Source organism: Aricia agestis, chromosome 7 (genome assembly GCF_905147365.1).
Source record: "Aricia agestis chromosome 7, ilAriAges1.1, whole genome shotgun sequence".
Lineage (NCBI taxonomy): Eukaryota > Metazoa > Arthropoda > Insecta > Lepidoptera > Lycaenidae > Aricia > Aricia agestis.
In genome coordinates, this window is record NC_056412.1 from 8,505,204 (window position 1) to 8,525,918 (window position 20,715).

The following is a 20,715-nucleotide window of genomic DNA, read 5'->3' on the forward strand; positions in this document are numbered from 1 at the left end:
TTCGGTCGACCTCGCTAATCGTGTTGGGGGATGAAATCACACGTCACAATAGACATGTACCAGTAGTTCGACTGCAAAGAAACGGACAGGTTTCAATATCTGTCAAATTCGTCGGGTTTCACTAGGATTATGAACGGAATGTGCCTCGCGCTGGCTGATATAATTTATTTTTAAATATTTAAAATAAATATTTCAAAATTTGATTCTGACAATTTTAATCGCATGTGCCAAAACACAAACAACAACGACCAAAGAAGAACACGTCCAGCGAATATGTCATAGTTTTAAATTCGTAGGTAATAAGTTAACAACCCTAGCGACTCATTCTCTCGAGTCTCATTTTCGCAAATGTCAACCGGTTTAATATGTGACCTTAATAAAACGTAAATAGAACTTCATTATAATTGGTACCTATAGATACCAAATAACAAGATATATCTCATTGATGTTATGATACCACCTATGTGAAAACTCTCAAATTTTACAGAAGAGACAAAACTTCTTTTTAAATTAGGTACTAGATATCTAGTAGTGCCAGTGCTTGTTACAAGATATCGCTTAAAGTCCTATTTTTCCATCAAAATGTAATGCTCAAGGCATTTATACGTGGGAGTGCCATGCTTCGGCACGAATGGGCCGGCTCGACCGGAGAAATACCACGCTCTCACAGAAAACCGGCGTAAAACAGATCTTGCGCTGTGTTTCGCCGAGTGAGTGAGTTTACCGGAGGCCCAATTCCCTTCTTATCCTCCCCTATCCCCTTTCCAAATCTAACACAAAAAAAAATGTTAGTTACGACTTACGAGCTATTTACATCTAGAGCGACGATCTATATTTTATTATAAGTAATTATTAATTTTTTTTAATAGCTCCCACACCGATTTCGGTGACGGTGGCCAGTTTCATTGATACTAGGCCAGCTACGCAGGAGTAATTTTATAGTGCCCAAGTGTGTGCGTAGTACACAAGAGCACTCTCTATTCCTTTACTCTCATAACCCAGTAGGACGGAAGACCGACACGACCGGCGAGAGATCAGGCGCAGGACCGACTTTTTACATGCCCATCCGACGCATGGATCATCTTACTTGTCAGACAATCAGGTGATCAGCCTGCATTGTCCTAGCCAAACTTGGAAATAACATGTTTCCAACGCGGGAATCGAACCCACGACCTCCGAGTCAAGAGCCGCGCTCTGTACCACTAGACCACGAAGGCGTTATATACATTATAATAAGTAATTATTATAATGTAGGTAACATTATTTAAAAATAAACCTACCTCAATTTTACTTAACGACTAGCTGACAAGAAATTATATTTCTACCTTCAATTAGATAAACGTGGTAACTACTCTTAATTACATTAAAATACTAGGTAGCGTTTACTTCAGCTTTAATAACTTGAGGAAAGTATCATTAAGTTAGTAACGGTATAATTAATTTTATATTTCTGTATAGGTATCGCTAGAGGCAGTATTAAAAATTCATATCATCCAGTAACTATCAGAAAAAAGTCCTTTTTCCTTAAAGTAATACTGCAGTTACCTAATAAAAACAAAGTCCTCCGTATTCTTCAGTCAATATTGGCCACGCAGGAAGGCAACCTTATTCCTATATTGGGTCGGTACCGTGTCAACTGACATCGATATAACTTATGCCTGCGGATGGAGTTGTCCTAAGCCAACACCACACGTCAACCTGTCCACTTGGATTTAGAATAACCGCGATCGATGTAGGTGCCGTCTGCGGCTTGACCTCTGCCGCCCAAAATACTCCGATAATAGCGATTCAAAATTCAGCCGTAAATCGCACCTTTTTTAACGAAGGCGATTCTTTCGAGTTTTGAACATGGTTTCATGGTTATTTCAGTAGCTAAATAATATTTTCATTAGCTTGAATACAGAATTATACCGAATAGGCTTTAATAAACAGCTGATGATGTGAAGTGAATTTAGGTATTAGGATTTCATTTTCTTTTTAAGCCACGTTCGAAACAAACTTTTTCGAACGGGAATCGTGAATCACCCCGCTGTACTATTTAAAACTCCCTCATAGGACAGGCCATGCCTAGTTGGGGGACAGAAATTATAAACTTTTCTGTAAACATGAATCTTATAATTATAATAAATAGCTCAATAAACTATTTTTATTGTATAATGTATAAAAATCAATTTATACATAAATAAATATAGTGCTAAATAATATTAAGAAAATACGTCTTAAAGTTACCAAATAAATCAATATTTGTTTCAGACAAACTACGCAGGACAAACTTGTTCTAACTGTGAATCTCATAAGGATGATGGACTATGAACGTCATCATCACGACAAGGAATTATTGGCCAAATCAGGTATAGTACTAACAGTTTGTATATTGCTCTAATAATTATAATTTCACGTACATGAGACATAATTTTTTAAATGTTCATATGATTTTGTCTCAAATAAAAATCTAAAGTGCCAATATAAGGTGACTGCCGTGGGGTAGTTTGCCCTAGTTCAGTGCCTCGCTTAAACGCTTCCAGTAGGTGGATCGAGATTCACCATTGTGTTCTTCCAGCGGAGCGGCTGGGCACGCTGGAGGTGAACCCAGCGACCGACCTGGAACAGATGCGCTCCATGGTCCAGAGCCTGCTCAAAGAATCTCATCACGCGAATCTCACGGACTGGTGGTTCGTCGACTGTGAGTATTCGCACCGTAGTTATTTTGTCGTAGTTTCGTAGTTTGTAAGTCGTTAGAACTTAGAGTTTCGGCAGGAGTTAAATAATAATCAACTGTGGGATCCGAAGTGAAAAACACAGTTACGTCAACGTGAAGATTCATAAACTAACCGTTATAGCAGTCACCGAGATCAAAATCAGCCTGAAAATAATTATCATCATCATCATCATATAATGGAGTACGAGCTGTTGCCGATCGATACCAAAGATACATCCGAAAAGTAATAATTTATTAATTATACAATTTCTTAAAGTTGTTGCAAAATTTTCCAACTCAATGAAAATTCATAACAGAGTTCAAAAGCGAGTTTCGAACAAAAATTTCTTTGCGACGAGTTATATTGAATGTTTGATACTGTTTTATATAAATCGTTTTCATGTTTAGCGAGAAGACGTGAGAATATAATTACTTTATATTCTCACGTCGTCTCACAAATAAATATTTAATATTTAAAGTACCCATCTCCTTATATCGCAAAATATACGAAATTTACAAGTGCGTACTTACTTAAGTTGTTCACAAGACGTTTAATCACATCAAGGAAAAGTTGTAGGGGACGAGTGGCATGAAACAGCCTGTTTTAAACAAGGCCTAAAAAGTTAATAAGGAATGCAAAAAAAATATTTTGTAGGATAAATTTTCTATATTATCGAAATAATAGTGTCACATTTTAAAACTCACTAGCTATTTGACCGAGCTTCGCTCGGTATTCGATAAAACACTAATAAAATTATATTTTCTCAAAATTATTCCTAGCTAGATCGATTGTATGATGCCTAATCGAAGTACAGACGATAACGACTCTGTTTTTAGCGGTAACGGCGGAGCGCTTTTTCCGGATCGACAAGGCGCAAGAGAATCTCCACTACACGACGGACATCGGTCACGACAGCATCTACATCCTGGACGCGGCTCCCCCAACTCCGGATACGGAGACCACGGCGCACCCAGACACTACCGCCTCCCTGGACCGCACGGGCCCATCCATCTCCCTGGATACCACCACCGGAATGTCCGTTTCCCTGGACATCTCGCAGAGCGTGGATACCCCCAGCGCTGGGGTGTCGCTGGACGTACCGAGGTATGTGCTATTCATACATTGAAGTTCAAGTAAACTTCGGGGCTGTATGGAATGTATAGTGTTCGCTAGCGAAGCGATGACTTATGTCAAATCGCATACATTTTTTTGCGTGAGCGTTAGGGTCAATTCAGACCGCAACGTGACGCGTAGATGCATTTCTAAATTTGTATGGATTTGACAGATTTCAATTGCGTCAGACGTCTTGCGAATCTGTCAAATCCATACTAATTTAGAAATGCATCTACGCGTCGCGTTGCGGTCTGAATCAACCCTTAGCGTTTACGATAATCGCTTGCCACTTGTGTAGAGCCGCTTGATATCAAGTCGAGAGTCATAAAGATAATGTAAACGGGCATGCAAGAGTTCGTAACCTTAATTTTTTTTAAAACATGAATTAAAAATCAAGAGGATTTTATTATAATATTCGATTATTACCATGGAGATACATTACCTCTATATATTAGTGCGTTATTTAATTTTGAAAAACTTAATTCAGTATGATTGTCATTTTAGGCGTGATCAAAGCTTACATATAAAGTTATTTCTTTTCATGGTTTTTACGCTAGCTTGGTTGACAGCGTAAAGTATAGATGTAACGTAAAATTTGTTTATTTATTAGACACCACAGTCTTTGAAATACCACATTTGATGACATTGAACCATTCAGAATATAGATTCTAGGACAACAAAAAAACATGTTTCTGAAAAAATTAAGGAAATGTGTGTATTGAAAATCGATAAGGCTTTTATTAAGTTACATGTGAACTCTGTAAAAATATTAAGTGTCAGCTGAATGACTTTTTTTTGCGTATATGAGTACAAAAATTTAAGTTGAAAATGTCACTTACATCACTCATCTTTTATAATCTGCGGTGATTCCTTGAATCAACATTCTGAGATAAGCCAGTAATCGGGAATCGGGATTACTGGCTTATGTCAAAATGTTGATTGAACGCATTAGCCAGCATTAGCACGTATCAGGCTTACAACAGTACATAATATCTACTACTACAGTACTTATCTACAGTACATTACTTTGACTAGCAGAGCATACTCATCCTGTTAGTTCATTACTATAGTTACAATATCCATTTCGTAGGAGAAGTGCTATTGACATAGTAATTTCCATTCGACCTAAAGCCTACCTCTATAATATACTATGTCAATAGCTTATAGATGTTCCATCAGAGAAATTTATTCATGACCACATCGACCTTTGTTATTTAGTCTAGCTATGTCAAGTTAAGTCAAAGGAGAACTGAACTGAAGTCAAAGAAAAGAGAACTGGCAAAGAAGCAGGCTGGACTTGACATACGACTAAGTAGCGGGGATTTTCTTACATGCTTATAGATCAATTCGTCTTAGAATTTACATCATAGGTTACAGGTTCGAATAAATAAAGCCTAACCAAACAATCTAGGTGTAAAAATAACTGACGTACAATCAAATGTCTATTTAAAATAGTAATGTCATTCATTATAAAATCGAAATAAACGCACATAAGTATTTGTGGGCGAATCACCCACATCGTATTTGACTTTATATTTAGTTTTAGTAGGTGTTTTCAACACACTCGTCATTAAAACACTATCAAAACATTATTATATATTTTTGCAGTGTCTGGTGACTGGTGAGGTCTACATAAAATGTAGTAAACGGCTGTACTATAATATGAATATATCCGATATAACTCTTATATATAATATTATTTTATGAATATTATTTTTTGACACTAATATTTTCATTTTGTGTGTAGAATGTAGATGTATAATATACTTAATAAACAAAAAATGAACCGAAAGGTTCGATATTAAAAACTTACAACCATTTTCGTATAATGAATACAATAGTCTAAAAGGTTTTTGTTTCGACAGTGAGTCGGGGCTAGGTAGCCCGGGGTCCGTGCTATCGCCGACGACGCCGCCGGCGGTCGCAGTGCCTCGGGGGCGGAGCACCCTGCAGCCCCGCAGTTCGCAGGAGCCCATCTCCCCACCCCTATGTGTTAGCCCCCCCGTCCAACCCAGCCGGGACTCCGTAGCGCGGTTCAAAACGTAAGAACTTTTTTCACACATTTAATATCCCAAATCATATACTATATTGTAAATATGTTTATACACTCAACAATATATCTCTGACACTCTATATGACCTCAGATTAACACTCCAATGCGTTTTTCTTTCAAAAGTTTTTACACATCACCAAACAGAAAACATTCGTAACTAAAAGCAATGATTAAAGTAATTAAAAAATAAAATGTTCATACTCCTACGACCCTGCGCGTGCTGTGTTAATAACATAACTGGTTTTAAATTTGCTTTATGAATAAAAAATATGTATAATTTACAATGTTAAAAACATATAAATTGGTAACTTGAAGGGTACATTTATAACAGACGAAGTAATTTTTTCAGACGGCATGGAAAGTAACAAGCGGTATTTTAGTTTTCATTTTCATTTAGATACTGAGTAAGTTGTTTTTTAATATAACATATAATAGCAGAATTAGGTCAGAATTTGAAAGAAAAGCGCAAAATTTCCATGACTTATTGTAAATTTCTTATGAATATTAATTATTAAGCTTGTTTTGCTCTAGAAGTAGTGCGGTAGAGGTGTGAACTCGAATGCTAGCTCGTATCGGAAATCAGTTTTGCAAGCTAGTAGGCTGTCGTATTTTGTAGATCAAATATTATAAGCATGAAATAGGTATAGTTTTTATTACATTATTAAAAAAATTGTTACATTATAAATAGATAATTCTTAAATTACATAACTTTACAGAGAAAACATACTCAAATATCTAATTATTGTTTTATAAATTATTATTGTTTACTTTTCAAAAATAAAAGTTTTAAGAGAATGGTTAATAAGTACATTCGGCTACAGTAAAACTCTTTCTTTTTGGCAATTTTGTATTTTCGTAGAAATTATTTACGATTTCGTAAACTTGATTACGTAAGGATCAGTTCACATTACAACATGATCACATTACAACTATTACAAACTTAATATCTTTTTTACTAAGCAACATGATAAATTTGAATAAATGACATGTTGCAATATAGGTACTGGCCCTTTGGCCTCTGCCTCGAAATCGGCGGGCAGCGGGGTGGTGGCGGCGGCGGCGTGGGAACGGTGCGTTCCAATGTATAGATTTATATGGACCGGTTCTCGAAAACAGCGGCGCGCTGCGTAGGTACTAGACGGCTATCCACGCCGCCGCGCGCTGCCACCGCTCCCGCCCCGCTGCCCGCAAAATTCGAGGCTAAGGCCTTAGACGAGTTGGCTTTGTAGCCACTACCCAACATAATATATTTAAAGATTGGACAAAATAAACTTGTAGAAATGTCAAGTGAAATGTCCAACTAGTCGTGAAGTCGGAACCCTTTGATCGCGGTATCCTCGCCGACATCTTAAACTTATTCGTATAATTACGAGGCTCGCCGGAAGATTTACCCTCTTATCAAGAGACGCTTTGAAAACGGCTCAAAGTGGCTTTCCTTTTGTTTACGAATCTCAAACAATAAAATAGAAAATTTGTTGATCCCAGCGATTTCGGTTGAGTCCATTACGTTTTTGTGGCTTAAAAGAAAATTCTATAAGTACAAACATCAAGTAGAAGATTTTTTCATGATACTATGATAGCCCATAACTTTTACCCAACCGCACCAGAAAGGGAGTTCTTTCTATGCATATAATTTATGCTCATTACTTAATATTTTAAGAATAAAAATAAATGAAATTAAAATGAAATTAAATGAAAAATATTTATTTCTAAGTAGGTTAACAAAGTTAACACTTTTAGAACGTCGTGTCTACATGAGGCCTACCACCGGTTCGAGAACTACCCCGCCGAGAAGAACCGGCGTAAGAAACTCGCACGGGGCCACCTTTTACCAAAAAGGTGGAAAATAACAATAATAGCTTAAAAAATAATAATATAAAAAAATATAGAAAATAAAAATAAAAATGTTTTTTAAGAAATTCTTTCTAGTTTAATAACACTTATGGAACTTGCCAACACGTCTCAGATAATTCGTGCTTGCAAGTACTGTCATACCGTTAATAAATATTATTTAACTTCGACATTTAATATCAATAATAATTATTATTGTTATATTTATCGAGTGTCGTAGACGGCCGTAGAGTCAACGTCTACGCTCGTAGCAGCTCGTAGCATCCGCTACGAGCGATTTAATTTAGGCGCGGCGTAACCGTCGCTTAGGGTCAATTTATAATAGTGCAGAGTCAAAGCGAAGCGAAGCGAATTCCCAAAAACTTTAATATACGTGGGAGAGCCATGCTTCGGCACAAATAGGCCGGCTCGACCGGATAAATACCACGTTCTCACAGAAAACCGGCGTGAAACAGCGCTTGCGCTGTGTTTCGCCAAGTGAGTGAGTTTACCGGAGGCCCAATCCCCTAACCCCTACCCTATTCCCTTCCCTACCCTCAAGTATTCCCTTCCCTTCCCTACCCTCCCCTATTACCCTATTCCCTCTTAAAAGGCCGGCAACACACTTGCAGCTCTTCTGATGCTGCGAGTGTCCATGGGCGACGAAAGTTGCTTTCCATCAGGTGACCCGTTTGCTCGTTTGCGTTTTTCGTTATTTCATAAAAAAAAAAAACTGAACACAGAAAATCAACCTTAACTCCAGAGCGTAACTCATACATTACATAAGTAAATAATTTCAGTTTTAATAATTCGCTTGGATGCGCTTCGACTCTGCGCTAGTATAAATTGACCCTTAAGTGTCAATACCGCGTAGCAGTTACAAGTTTTCAGGGAAACAAAAACTTCGCATTTTATAAAAAAATCATTGGATACTTGTTTAAAATTATTTATTTTTCATTTAAAACATTTCATTTATTAATTTTTATTTAAAATATTCAAAAATATTTCATTTAAAATAATTTCTGTTGAAATACGAAGTTTTTTCTCTCTTGTAAACTTTGTAACCTTGACTTACGCGGTATTATTATCTAAGCGACGGTAACGTTATCATATCACTTATCGCACAAGTACACTTATGGCCTCCGTGGATATAATATACTAATGAGTAATGACTAATAAGTAATGAACTACGGTGCACCTCGAGATCTCAATCTGATCTTGTATATTTCATATTTATATATTATAATAATCGATTTCGGAACCGGCTACAATGTATCTGCGGGAATTTTTCGTAAAGAAAAATTTAAAGATTTTTTAGGACTGGTAAAACTTTAATAACCTAATAGAGATTTATTAAACTGTAAATAATTTGATTAATATAATGTAAATAACAAAACTTTATAAATAACAAAATTTAGACGACCCCAGCATACATTTGTACAGACTCTGCACAAACAAGGTTTCGGACTATCTCCAGCCTGCACTCTATTTTTTTCTTTCTTGTCTTGCATGCAGCGTTCATGAGAAACTATTTGGATTTGAACACGAAGTGTTCGGTGTTAGGTGAGATATATGTATGTAGTTGTAGCTAGAGAATGGTAGAGAAGCATCACATTGTAAATAGAAAGTCCCCTATAGATATAGAATGCAAAGACCAAGAGTTCCAAATGTTGTTACAGAAATTTACTAGAAAAAACTACTGACGGTCTTCTAAAGGCGGCCAAGAGCGGGGATCTCAAAGTGGTAAGAGTCTTTTATTATAATATTATTAAAATGGTATTATCAGAGAAATTGTTTCGCAGACAGACCAACAATAACATATTATCAAGATTCACATTGATTACACAAACCCAACCATATCTTTACGTAAGACTGCGATTTCCCTATGATTCAATTCTCTGATGGTAAATAAAAACTTCAGTGAGCAAAGGAAGGTTTGTATTAATCTTAATCTTCGTATTTTATTTATATACACGTTGTTAGGGTGAACACCGTTATCCTTAAATCCATATGGGTATGAAGACGGCATTTTTTTTGAGTTCCCAGCATTGTTCTGATAGAAAAAGTTGTTCATTTTGACGGACTCATTTGATGATTTTAAGGATAACGGTATTCACCCGAACAAACTGTATAGTATTATACCTAGTACACACTACACAGTCTGAAGGTAATGTACTCAGGCGGGCACGTAGATGCTGGTAACATAATATTGTGTATAATATACAACCCTTCTCTCGCTCCACTTTGCGAGCAGTCACTCACATGCCATGAGCCTCACAGCTTAATTAACTAATTAATTAATTAGCAGAACATAGTTATTGACCTTTTCATTATGATAAAAATTTAATTTTAAAATTAACCGTCAAACAATTTTCATTACATGAAGGGTCAAACGAGCGTGTCATAATTTTAGCTTTCATTAAAATAAATACGTCGTGTGAACATTATTACTGGATGTGTAAATATTAAATTGTAAATATCAATTTAGACAGCGGTTAAAATATTTTTATTAGAGGATAGTTTTATTATTATTTATACAATTAGCGCATTCGCTGCAAAACCTAGTTTTAGGCAACGACAACTGTTTACGACATTTGTCGTTGCCATGGCATGACATGACTTGACATTTAACCCAATTGCAATTTGTTGGTGGCGTTGCAATGAACAAACCAGTGGGAGAGCCATGCTTCGGCACGAATGGGCCGGCTCGACCGGAGAAATACCACGCTCTCACAGAAAACCGACGTGAAACAGCGCTTGCGCTGTGTTTCACCGAGTGAGTGAGTTTACCGGAGGCCCAATCCCCTACCCTATTCCCTTCCCTACCTTCCGCTATTCCCTTCCCTTCCCATCCCTACCCTCGCCTGTTACCCTATTCCCTATTAAAAGGCCGGCAACGCACCTGCATCTCTTCTGATGCTACGAGTGTCCATGTGTGACAGAAGTTGCTTTCCATCAGGTGACCCGTTTGCTCGTTTGCCCTCTTATTTCATAAAAAAAAATATTAAATTTTTAAATTTTTCCAAGTGATCCATATCCATATTTTCCATAAATATATTTAAAATAATCAAACACTATCATAGTGTTAAAATAAATTATTTGTGCGGCTGTTAGACAATTTAGGCTTATGTATTTATGTTTAGCTTTTATTATTTTAATCATGTATAAACAATAAAGACGTTGTTTACGACTTGACCAGCAACTTGTTATGGCATTGCCATGACATCTTTTGGACATGCGCAATAAAAGGTTTGTCCAAAAATACGCCGACGAACACCGCCTATGTCTGCAGTTCTAGCGTATCAAATAAACATGTAACTTTTTATAAGTTACACGCCTGTGAAAATATTTTATAAGATGTCAAATCAAATCAATCAATCAAACTGCTTATTTAGATTGTTAAGTGTATAATCTGACTACAGTTCTTTCAGCATAGTCTAATTTGATCGAACTGTGAAATTATAGTCTGGTTTCTGATGAGATCATTTAAACACTCCTTACACGGTAACTCAGCATTACATGCATTTGACGTGACAGTATTAATTGTTGCATGATATGCCGATCGCGAAACGATCATGCGTGCATATAATGCAGATATTGTAGGACGAAAAATTAAAGAACAATCAATTTACAGCACGTAGTTTGCATGTCATTCGCATATTCACTACAATAAACGATCATGCGTGCATTACAGCACGTAACGCATGTAATGCTGAATTACCGTCTAGAGCACTCCTTATGTATATAACAGGTGAAGGATCTCCACGCGGCCGGGTACTCGCTGCTGTCTATAGACGCGACCGGGCAGACAGCACTGCACATCGCCGCGCGGTACGGCCACAAGGAGGTGGTCAAGTACCTCATAGCGAGCGCCCCCACCGCGCTGCTCAACATGAGCGACAACGAGCGAGGCCAGACGGCGCTGCACAAGGCCGCGGCCCACAAGCGGCGCGCCATCTGCTGCATGCTGGTGGCAGGCGGCGCCTCGCTCACCAGGACCGACCACGCCGGCCTCACGCCCCGCCAGCTCGCGCTCCGGGCCGAGGACAACGAGCTCGCATCGTACCTAGAGAGTTAGTATTTTGTTTACTTTATTGTTGAAGTTGACACAATTTTAAAGTTGAAATCAATGGACGGATCAGAAAACTATCTAACCCAACCCAAACTCTAGAGTTAGTATTTTGTTCACTTTGTTGTTAAAATTGACATATTTTTTTAAGTTGAAGACGTCCATTGAGCCGTCCTCAATGGACGTCTTCAATCAGAAAACTTGAAGAAAGCTCACCTGATGGTATTCGCTTACTGCCGACCGCCTGCGCAACACCTGTGCGAACACACAGATTGACAACCTGTAATTATCTTCTGTATACCGGCCTCTAGATGATCAATTGTATTGTGCAATGTCACGCTTCAATTAATATTGAACCGTTTATTTGACAATTAGATTGAAGGCGCGCGATGTTCAATATCAAGCCGACGGTCAATAATATTAGGGAATACTTGATATTGCGCAATAAAATTGCTCGTCTAGGGGCCCGCTATTATATTATCGAATATATTATTGTCATGCCTGTTTTCACCAACCGCCTCCTAACGCTAAGTGGTCCCCTAGCGGCCATTAAGGGTACATATCCTTTAAGATTTCACGTAATTTTGTGTGTCACGTTCGTCCTTAGGGCGTAAGAACTTTTGCAAAACATTAATTTTTTTAAATGTGTTTATTTTAAGAGATATTTGACCCGCAAAGATCGCTAGGGAACACTTAGCGTTAGGAGACCGTTGGTGAAAACAGGCATCTGACTCTTAGCACAAGTAGCGTTGTTGTACGCCACTGATTTAAAATAATAATAATTGAAATGTATTGAGATTGTTTTGTTACAGGTCAAGAACAGTTTCAAATAGCTTCCGAAGACTTGGAGACAACCGTATAAAGTGTTGTTCAATGTAAGGATAAAGACACTTTCGAATACAAAATCTCAAGACTTGGATTTTCTCTAACGTTTGATATCTGACGTAAAGTGATATTATTATAGTGTAACTAACGTCTGCACTGAGTGACGTCTAATGATTACTTAAGTAGGTAGTTATTTAATGAAGACTGACTGAATATATTATTATGGACTTTGTGTCAAAACCCTCGTTAAGTAACTACTTAAGAATCATTAAATGTCTCTGCGTGCTGCCGTAATTATTATTACTTTATTGTTTAATTAATATTTGATGCTAGTCCAGGTTCCCTAGAACAGTTTTTTCATTTGTTTACTATCAAACTAATTTGGATAAGATGGCTTGAAAAGCGTAGCTTCATTTTGATAAGATGAACAACAATTACCTCTGCGAAAATTCTCGAAAGTGGTAGGCTCTAACAGAGATAGAAAGGATTTAATATTTCGATTTCATGGTTCTAAAATATGGATTCATCTCTATTTCTAGTTCTATTGGTAGGACAATGTTATTGTTAAATTATATAAATATTAAACAATTTATACTTATATAAAAAATTCCGTTCCGTAGTCAACAAGGACTTGTTGACTACGGAACCCTAAAAAAGATTACTAACCAGCTGATTTTACGAGAATTTTCTCAGAGGAAATTGTTGTTCGTCTTATCAAAATGGGAGCTACTCAGGAAAAATTAGCTTGATAGTAATCAAATTAAATAAATGATCTAGGGAAGCCGGACTATGAGGATTGTAATAAGGATTTAAAATTTTATTAAGTTAACTTATGATAGATTTCAATCGTTTAAGTAATCCACCTGTAATAACGTTACACAGACCTACCACCAATAAGTTTCTAATAGTAACATAGAATATCATTGCCTACCACAGAATAATTAAAACTATTGAATTATGTTTAAGTCTGCAAATATCTAAAATAAAATATACTTGTTTAACAATATCACATTTATCTACATTTGAGCACGATAGTACATTTAACATAAAACATAAGTGAATTATTGGTATTAGGTTTTTGTTATATTTCTTTTATACAAATTACAAAACATATTATTATGTTAGCTATTTCTAAAATTATAAAATCGACGTTATAGTTAAGGCTTCGAGTTAAGTGAATAAGGGTCTGTTTAACCACTTCCTGATAAATACCGGATAGGCTATCCACCACTTAACTTGACGTATAGAGAACCTGTCAACAAAGTTGTGGATAGCCTATACAGCACTTTATCAGCAAGTGAAACAGGCACTATCATGCGACTATCACCTTTTATTTGCTTAACTTACACGTGATTTAGTTTGTTATAGCTATTTACATTGTTGGAATTCTCAACTAATAGTGTAATAATGTTTAAAACGATCACATCATTGTATGTATATTAATGTAAAAATGTTTTATACTTCTAAAATTTTATCGTGCCTTCATACGCTACTATTTAATTTTAAATTGTTTTTAACAATTATTATCATCTGTAAAGCATCGATAAAATAGCTATTAATATTAATCAGTATATAACTGATTAATGATTATGTTATGGACTTTTGGAAATGACTGTTCCTAGTCTGTTTAGTATAATAATTATAGTCGCATAATATATTTTGATCTCAGTTATAATTCAGTAATACTTAAATTTGTATTAATGTTCATTAATTTAATAATAAGAAAACGAATAGGCCTATCGCTCGAATGTTGGTTATAACGATAAACTTACATACAATATAATAGACCACGATAGCTATCCAAATAGTGCTCGTTAAAAGTTACACCATAATATTATATTGTCTGCCAAAGCACTTTTTGTCTGATACGTAAATTTGTGAATTTAGAAATGAAACGAATCTCGTTTTACTCCTGGAAATGTCATTTCCTCGTCCACTATCACTGTTTTAGATACCTATGACGTCCTCAATTTATGTGGGAACGAAGTTTTAATATACGATCCTCACGGACCATTCACATGAATCGATTTTCGTCGTGCGATAAGTCGCTTGCTGGTCGAATTACCTTACGGCGGCCACTCATTTTCGATGGTTAATCGATCAAACCGTTTTATTCCAGTTCAGATCGTTGACGATGCATCGCAAAAAATTGTTTGCCGTGCGGGTAAAACGAAACTCATATCACTCACATTATCGATATTTACCGAGGCGATAGGCTCTTTGCAAAAGTAGTGTAGTCGACGTTCGTTTCGATGTGACCCCCGAAAATACCTCCCTTATGTGTTATGGTACCTATTCCCTAATGTTAGATTTAGTATTTTAACGAATTTACTCGTACTCGCTGTCGAGCGAATAATGAAAGACAATGTGAGAATAAGTTCTAGTGATCGTAAGTCGGTATGGCAAGGTTCATACGAATAACGAACCGGTACCGATGTAGTATGTAGGTAGTTACGACTTTGTTGTAGTTTTAGCACGTTATTTTTTTCTAGAGCAATGTGATTGCGCGGATTTTGTGTGTGTTCTTGTATCTTTGCACTCCTTTTAATTTATTTATTGCTTTTAATCATTCATTCACCCCCAAAATTTAGAGTGACGCATTGTTTTCTACATTCTTATCACAAAAATGTATATGTAAAGTATTGTTCATATCGTAATATTTATTTATTATAAGCTATAGTACGCGGCGTATTTTTGAAATAAGATCTAAAAACAATATAACTAAATGTATGGTGCAGGTGTCGCGAGTAAGCACGCTGCAAAGATACGCACGTCCCGTGCGTGTGCTGAATACGTCGTGTGCTAGTAACCTAACCAAAACTACTAAATACATTAATCATTATATTATAATATACCGTACAGCATGAATGGTGAGACATGTTCGATACTCGAGGACTTTGGATATAATAGCCAAATACTTGAAAAAAATATATAAAAAAATTATATCAAGTGATCACTGAGTAAATGTAGCTTAAAGTTAAATAATTATTTACCCAACGCGTGGACACCGCACGCGGGTAGTGCATGCCGCCGCGCCGACAGCATAGTAATTTACTAAGTGTCCATTTAATTTTAAAGGGAAATTTGGTCAAAAATTATGTACCTAATTTCATTACATAATTATAATGAGAATCAAGTACCGAGTACTCTTCTTAAGTATTGATATTGTCTCATCGGTCATGCTGTATATTTATAGTAAGTATAGTTAATTATAATCATCGAATTTGACTTGTCTATTTTTAAATAACGTCGAAGCTTCTAAATGCACTAAACATGACAGTATCTCTAATCTCTATCTAATGTTACATGAAATCTTAATAACAACGCAACGTTGTCTAAATCGAAATATCAAAAGAAATTTTGATAAATGTCCTATTTCTAATGTCCTATTTTATAACAATATGATTATTTTCGAACGAGGGCGCTTTTTGTAAAAAAAAAGTTTAGATAGGTAAAGTCCAAAATTATTATACAACTTTCCTACTAGTTAAAATGTACTTTATTATAGAATACTATATTCTGGAGGCCTTCGTCGAGAACCAAGTGTGAGTGTGTGTACCTGTAGTGATTTGTAAATTATAGATATTATATTTCTTGACCAACTTCTTACTATAATTGTAGGTATATTTGTGGGATATCACTAGGTTAACCTGGAGTCCTTTCTTGTCATACATCGAGCTTAGTAATTTTAGCAGTGTAGGCAGAACTAAGGAGTCCCTCGACTTCAAACAAACGGGCAAATACACGCGAGTTGGCGCGACTGTCACTTTCAACATGGTTCACAATGCTAAGTTGTATTATACTCCACTCGGACTAACTTGTCGCTAGCGGTCATTGACTCCCTGTCAAAAACTTGTCATTTTCCATATAAACCGCGATTGACAATGAAGTGTCAGATATTGTTTATCGTGGTTTTAAAATACTAGTTATTTGACCGAGCTCTGCTCGGTATTCGATAAAACACGAATAAAATGTCATTTTCTAAAAATGATTCCTAGCTAGATTGATTTATCGCCCCCGAAACCCCCTATATACTAAATTTCATGAAAATCGTTGGAGCCGATTCCGAGATTCCAATTTTTGTTACACCTGTATATATATATATATATATATATATATATATATATATATATATATATATATATATTAGAAAAGTCGTTTAAAGATATAAGATATATGGAAAATGACAAGTTTTATACACAAGATCTCTTCTGAGTCGGCCTCGGGTCTACTCGTTAGTTCTGTTTACTCTGGTTAGTAGTTATGTACAGTCTCGGGCACAACGTCGTACTGTGCTGGTTTTACGTTTCTAAATGCGCCCAAATCGTCAACTTTTTTCTTTATGAAGAGATTTTCAAGTTAGTTGGCGAAGGCGTGCGAGCCTGAGCCCCTAGCCAAGACGTTTTCTTTATTGCTTCTTTATTGCGCCCTGGGTAGTAGTTTCGTAACGCCACCACTGTCACCATGGAATTTTAATGTTTTAAGCTTCACGTATTATCCTTCAACATTAATACAGCACTTCAAAGAAAATACAGAAAGTATTTTTCCAAAAAAAAAAAAAATATGGCATTCGCCATTTCTACCCATCCGTTATTTACTTCGTGGCGGTAATGATTTCTTAAAATATTATTGACGTACGGAAACGAGTCACAGAATTTCATACAAATGATTATGAACTTTAGTCACTGGCGTCGATTTACCATTCTTAAAATATTAGTAAGTATTTACTCCATACAGTCGTTACTCGTTATTATACCATTTCCACCCAGATTCAATTTCGCCGGGTTAGTAACTCCTTAGAAATATGTCCAATGTCCTTCGTTTTTGTAACTTCGCTAACTCCCGAGTGCTCGGACTGTACAACTCTTTTCTTTGAAAGTTCACCTTTTACTAAGACGGCTTTCGAGGGAAAATTTCTAAGAAGGGCTTATTTGGGTTAATAGCATGACTTTAATTCCAGCTACTCATTCTGTAAACGAAACTATTTAATCGAACATTCTCTAGCTAGAGTAATTACGTATATACTTTTGCGGATTATTTTTTTATTTTCGGTTTTCGAGGTAAGACGTGCCAGTTATTATTTATATTACACTTTCGAAAATGTGACGAGTGTATATTTTCAAAGCACAAAAGAAAAAGTTAAAGTTTTACGTTATTTTGATAGTAAATTTTTTTGAACGCGCTTATTCCAAACATAAGAAATACTTATTGAAATACTTGTTCGAATTGAAAAAAAACTTTATGTATTGGATCTTCTTATCAAAATAGGCCTAAAATCACGCTGCTGCCAAAAGGAGTGAAGAATGAGATATGAAAGAGAGAAAGAAAATATGGAAAAAAGGGTACTTAAATTATAAAATATTTGAACGCGCTTATCTCACGAACTACTGAAGCGATTTTCCACACATATAGGGTAGACCGTGGTCTACTTCTGGTCTCCTTTCCTGTGGGAAAGTATAGATAGTCTACTTTTTGCAGGAAAATGTACGGTTCCCGTAAAATTTCTTTTCTAAGCGATCGGTGCCGCTTGGAACGTCAAATTTTTTGTACGTTATGTGAACCTTTTCGCTCGAAAGTCTGTTCTTTTGAAGGTGTGTTTTTAATATTTCATGTTCAGTTACTTTCTAATAATAATTGTAATTTAAACATCAGCATTCCGTTACTTAAATAGCTAAAATGATATCTACTCGTTTCTTAATTTATTTGTCAAATCTATTAAACCTATATAATATACAGGGTGCAATTAAACCTACCGGCCAAATTTTTTTAGGGCTTTTAAAGTATTATTAGGAGATTTCATTTAACCAAAAAATAGGGTGTAAATTTTTTTCAATAACATAATATTTTATCCCCATGAAAATCGTTGCAGAACGGTCACTTCGCAGCGGTGCATAGAGCGGGGGTGACGCGGGGGGTGGTGCCAGGAAGATGCGCGCGCGGGGGGCACGTCACGCGCCGGCGACGCGTAGTATCCATATTTAATTGTGGTGTTTTTTTAAGATAACTTTCGGAGGCTATTTCTCAATATTTTAGTACTGAGTGATTATAAAAGAAAAAACACGTGTATTTTTATTATTAACAAGCATCAATATATCGAAATTTAGCCGGAAGGTTTCATTGCACCCTGTATATATTAGTATTAAGTATGACATAGGTTGACTGATGTGAAAACTGTATATACGATAATATTAATATAATAATATCAAAGACCTATCCAAGTGCTAATGTTTCTAAGGTCCGTTAATATACTGGTGGTCGGGAATAAATCTATAAATTCTTACATTTCTATCGAACAATACGCTAATCGAGTCAAGTAGGTTCTTATGTTTTGTAATCCTGAGATGCTAAGGAGTATATTATTTATTTGCTATATATTATATAATTTGTTAGAGACAAACCTTCATCGCCTATAAATCATTAAAATACGAATCATTCTATTTTTGTATCAATACATCCATTACACAGTATGACAGTGTTTAAAAGGCTCCATTCCACCGCGGCGCACGCTGTGCACGGCCACGCGCACGCGTGGACGCGCACGGATTTATTTCTTTGACTATGTGGGTCAACGTTTCCACTGCCTATTTACACGCTTCCGTGTATCCCGTGCATACAGGTCAGATAACAAGAGCTGGCACGATCAACACATTTAAACATTGCGCTTGTGTAGTGTCTGTGAATAATTGCGTGGCGTGACGTCGTATTGCATAAGCATCATAAAAAGTCTGCCCGTCTCTCTCGCGCACGGTCTATCTTATGAGCGTGAAAGGGACAGTTATTGTTTTTCTTATGCTACTGTTTATAAATACAGCGTGATGTTACAATTCGGTAACGTGTCATAGGCGCGCGGCCAGGGTTCGGAACGTAATTTTCTGCGTACGTACGATGTACGATAGCATATTATTATCAAACGCAGATTATACCATAATTTTTATCATGATGGAAACATATTATATTTTTAAACATACTGTATAGTGACATTACATAAGTGTGAGCACTGTAAACGTGCCAGCTTTAGTTAACTGATCTATGGCATGCGTAGCATAGCCAGCGTTGAGCTACGCGTGCACCATATTCGAGCAAGCTACGTGAGTCAATTCGTGCGTAGCGTGTCCGTGGGTTGCAGTGGAGACAGTCACATACGAGTATACTTATATACTATTTCTTACAAAGCGAAGCTTGACGCACGTGCACGTAGTCTCTCCGTGCGCCGCGGTGGAATGGAGCCCTAAAACGAGATTCCTAGATGTTGCATTTATGTATCATGGCTTTGCTTTATGTTCTCATAACTCTTTCATAATAATTTGTGCTCAAACATTTGCGATTTCATTTCAATTTATAACTTCACTCGCCAAAATTTCGTCTTCCTTCTTCATTCTCCTGTTTTTGAATTGCTAAATTAGCCTATAATATTCTTCTCAATATTATTAATACATATTTTGTTACCTCCTATAATATATTATGTTGTATACGAAATGTGTACGAAACGAATGCAAGAAATCCAAGAAGCGATGTTTGTAGTACGGTGAATAATTTTATTTAGCTGTAATATACAACTCATATACCATATTATACAGGATGTAACAAAAATAAGTGATAATACTTTAGTGTGTGTACGTGTTCCTTGTAGAGAGTTCACTGTGAAAGTAGCAGCTCTGAAAGACGAAACATTTTTTTTAATTTTGTACGGGCAAGGGCCCGAGCGTCACGAGTTTCCCCATACAAAAGTGAAAAAAAAGGTCTTTCAGCGCTGCTACTTTCACAGTGTAAGTATTATCACTTATTTTTGTTACACCCTGTTTAATATTATGTTTCAAATGTGTCTATTTATCGAGTAAGGACAAAGTGTATTAACGAAATAAATCGCTTTAAATGACTTGTTAATGTTAATTTGAATTTCATTGAAGAATTTGCTTTTTAAGTACATTGAATACCATAATATTGAAGAAATTTATAGAAGTAGTTACACGTAATTTTCGTAAATTATAATATAAATAATTATAATATCATAATCTTTTGGATAGTTGTAAAATCTTTACTGTAAAGAAATAATTTGCACTAATTTATTTGTTAAAATTATAAACTTATGACTTGCACTCAAAAAAATCACTATTTTAAATAAAATT

The 20,715-nt window shown here is 36.0% G+C and overlaps 1 protein-coding gene across 6 annotated transcripts in view; it reads left to right on the forward strand.

Moving 5' to 3' along the window:
- LOC121728533 (eye-specific diacylglycerol kinase) overlaps window positions 1-13,028 on the forward strand; it is a 119,024-nt gene extending 105,996 nt beyond the window's left edge. For 4 of the 6 annotated variants that reach the window (XM_042116682.1, XM_042116684.1, XM_042116685.1 and 1 more), the window contains 8 exons: window positions 2,254-2,351; window positions 2,561-2,683; window positions 3,536-3,803; window positions 5,678-5,854; window positions 9,211-9,258; window positions 9,375-9,438; window positions 11,447-11,768; window positions 12,577-13,028. In XM_042116682.1, coding sequence (XP_041972616.1) covers window positions 2,254-2,351; window positions 2,561-2,683; window positions 3,536-3,803; window positions 5,678-5,854; window positions 9,211-9,258; window positions 9,375-9,438; window positions 11,447-11,768; window positions 12,577-12,626 — 1,150 coding nt within the window. In that variant the 3' untranslated portion in view covers window positions 12,627-13,028. Of the gene's footprint in view, window positions 1-2,253; window positions 2,352-2,560; window positions 2,684-3,535; window positions 3,804-5,677; window positions 5,855-6,214; window positions 6,237-9,210; window positions 9,259-9,374; window positions 9,439-11,446; window positions 11,769-12,576 lie in introns of those variants that run through there. The other 2 variants (XR_006035829.1, XM_042116683.1) reach the window with 2 other exon arrangements.
- Window positions 13,029-20,715: the final 7,687 nt, after the last annotated feature.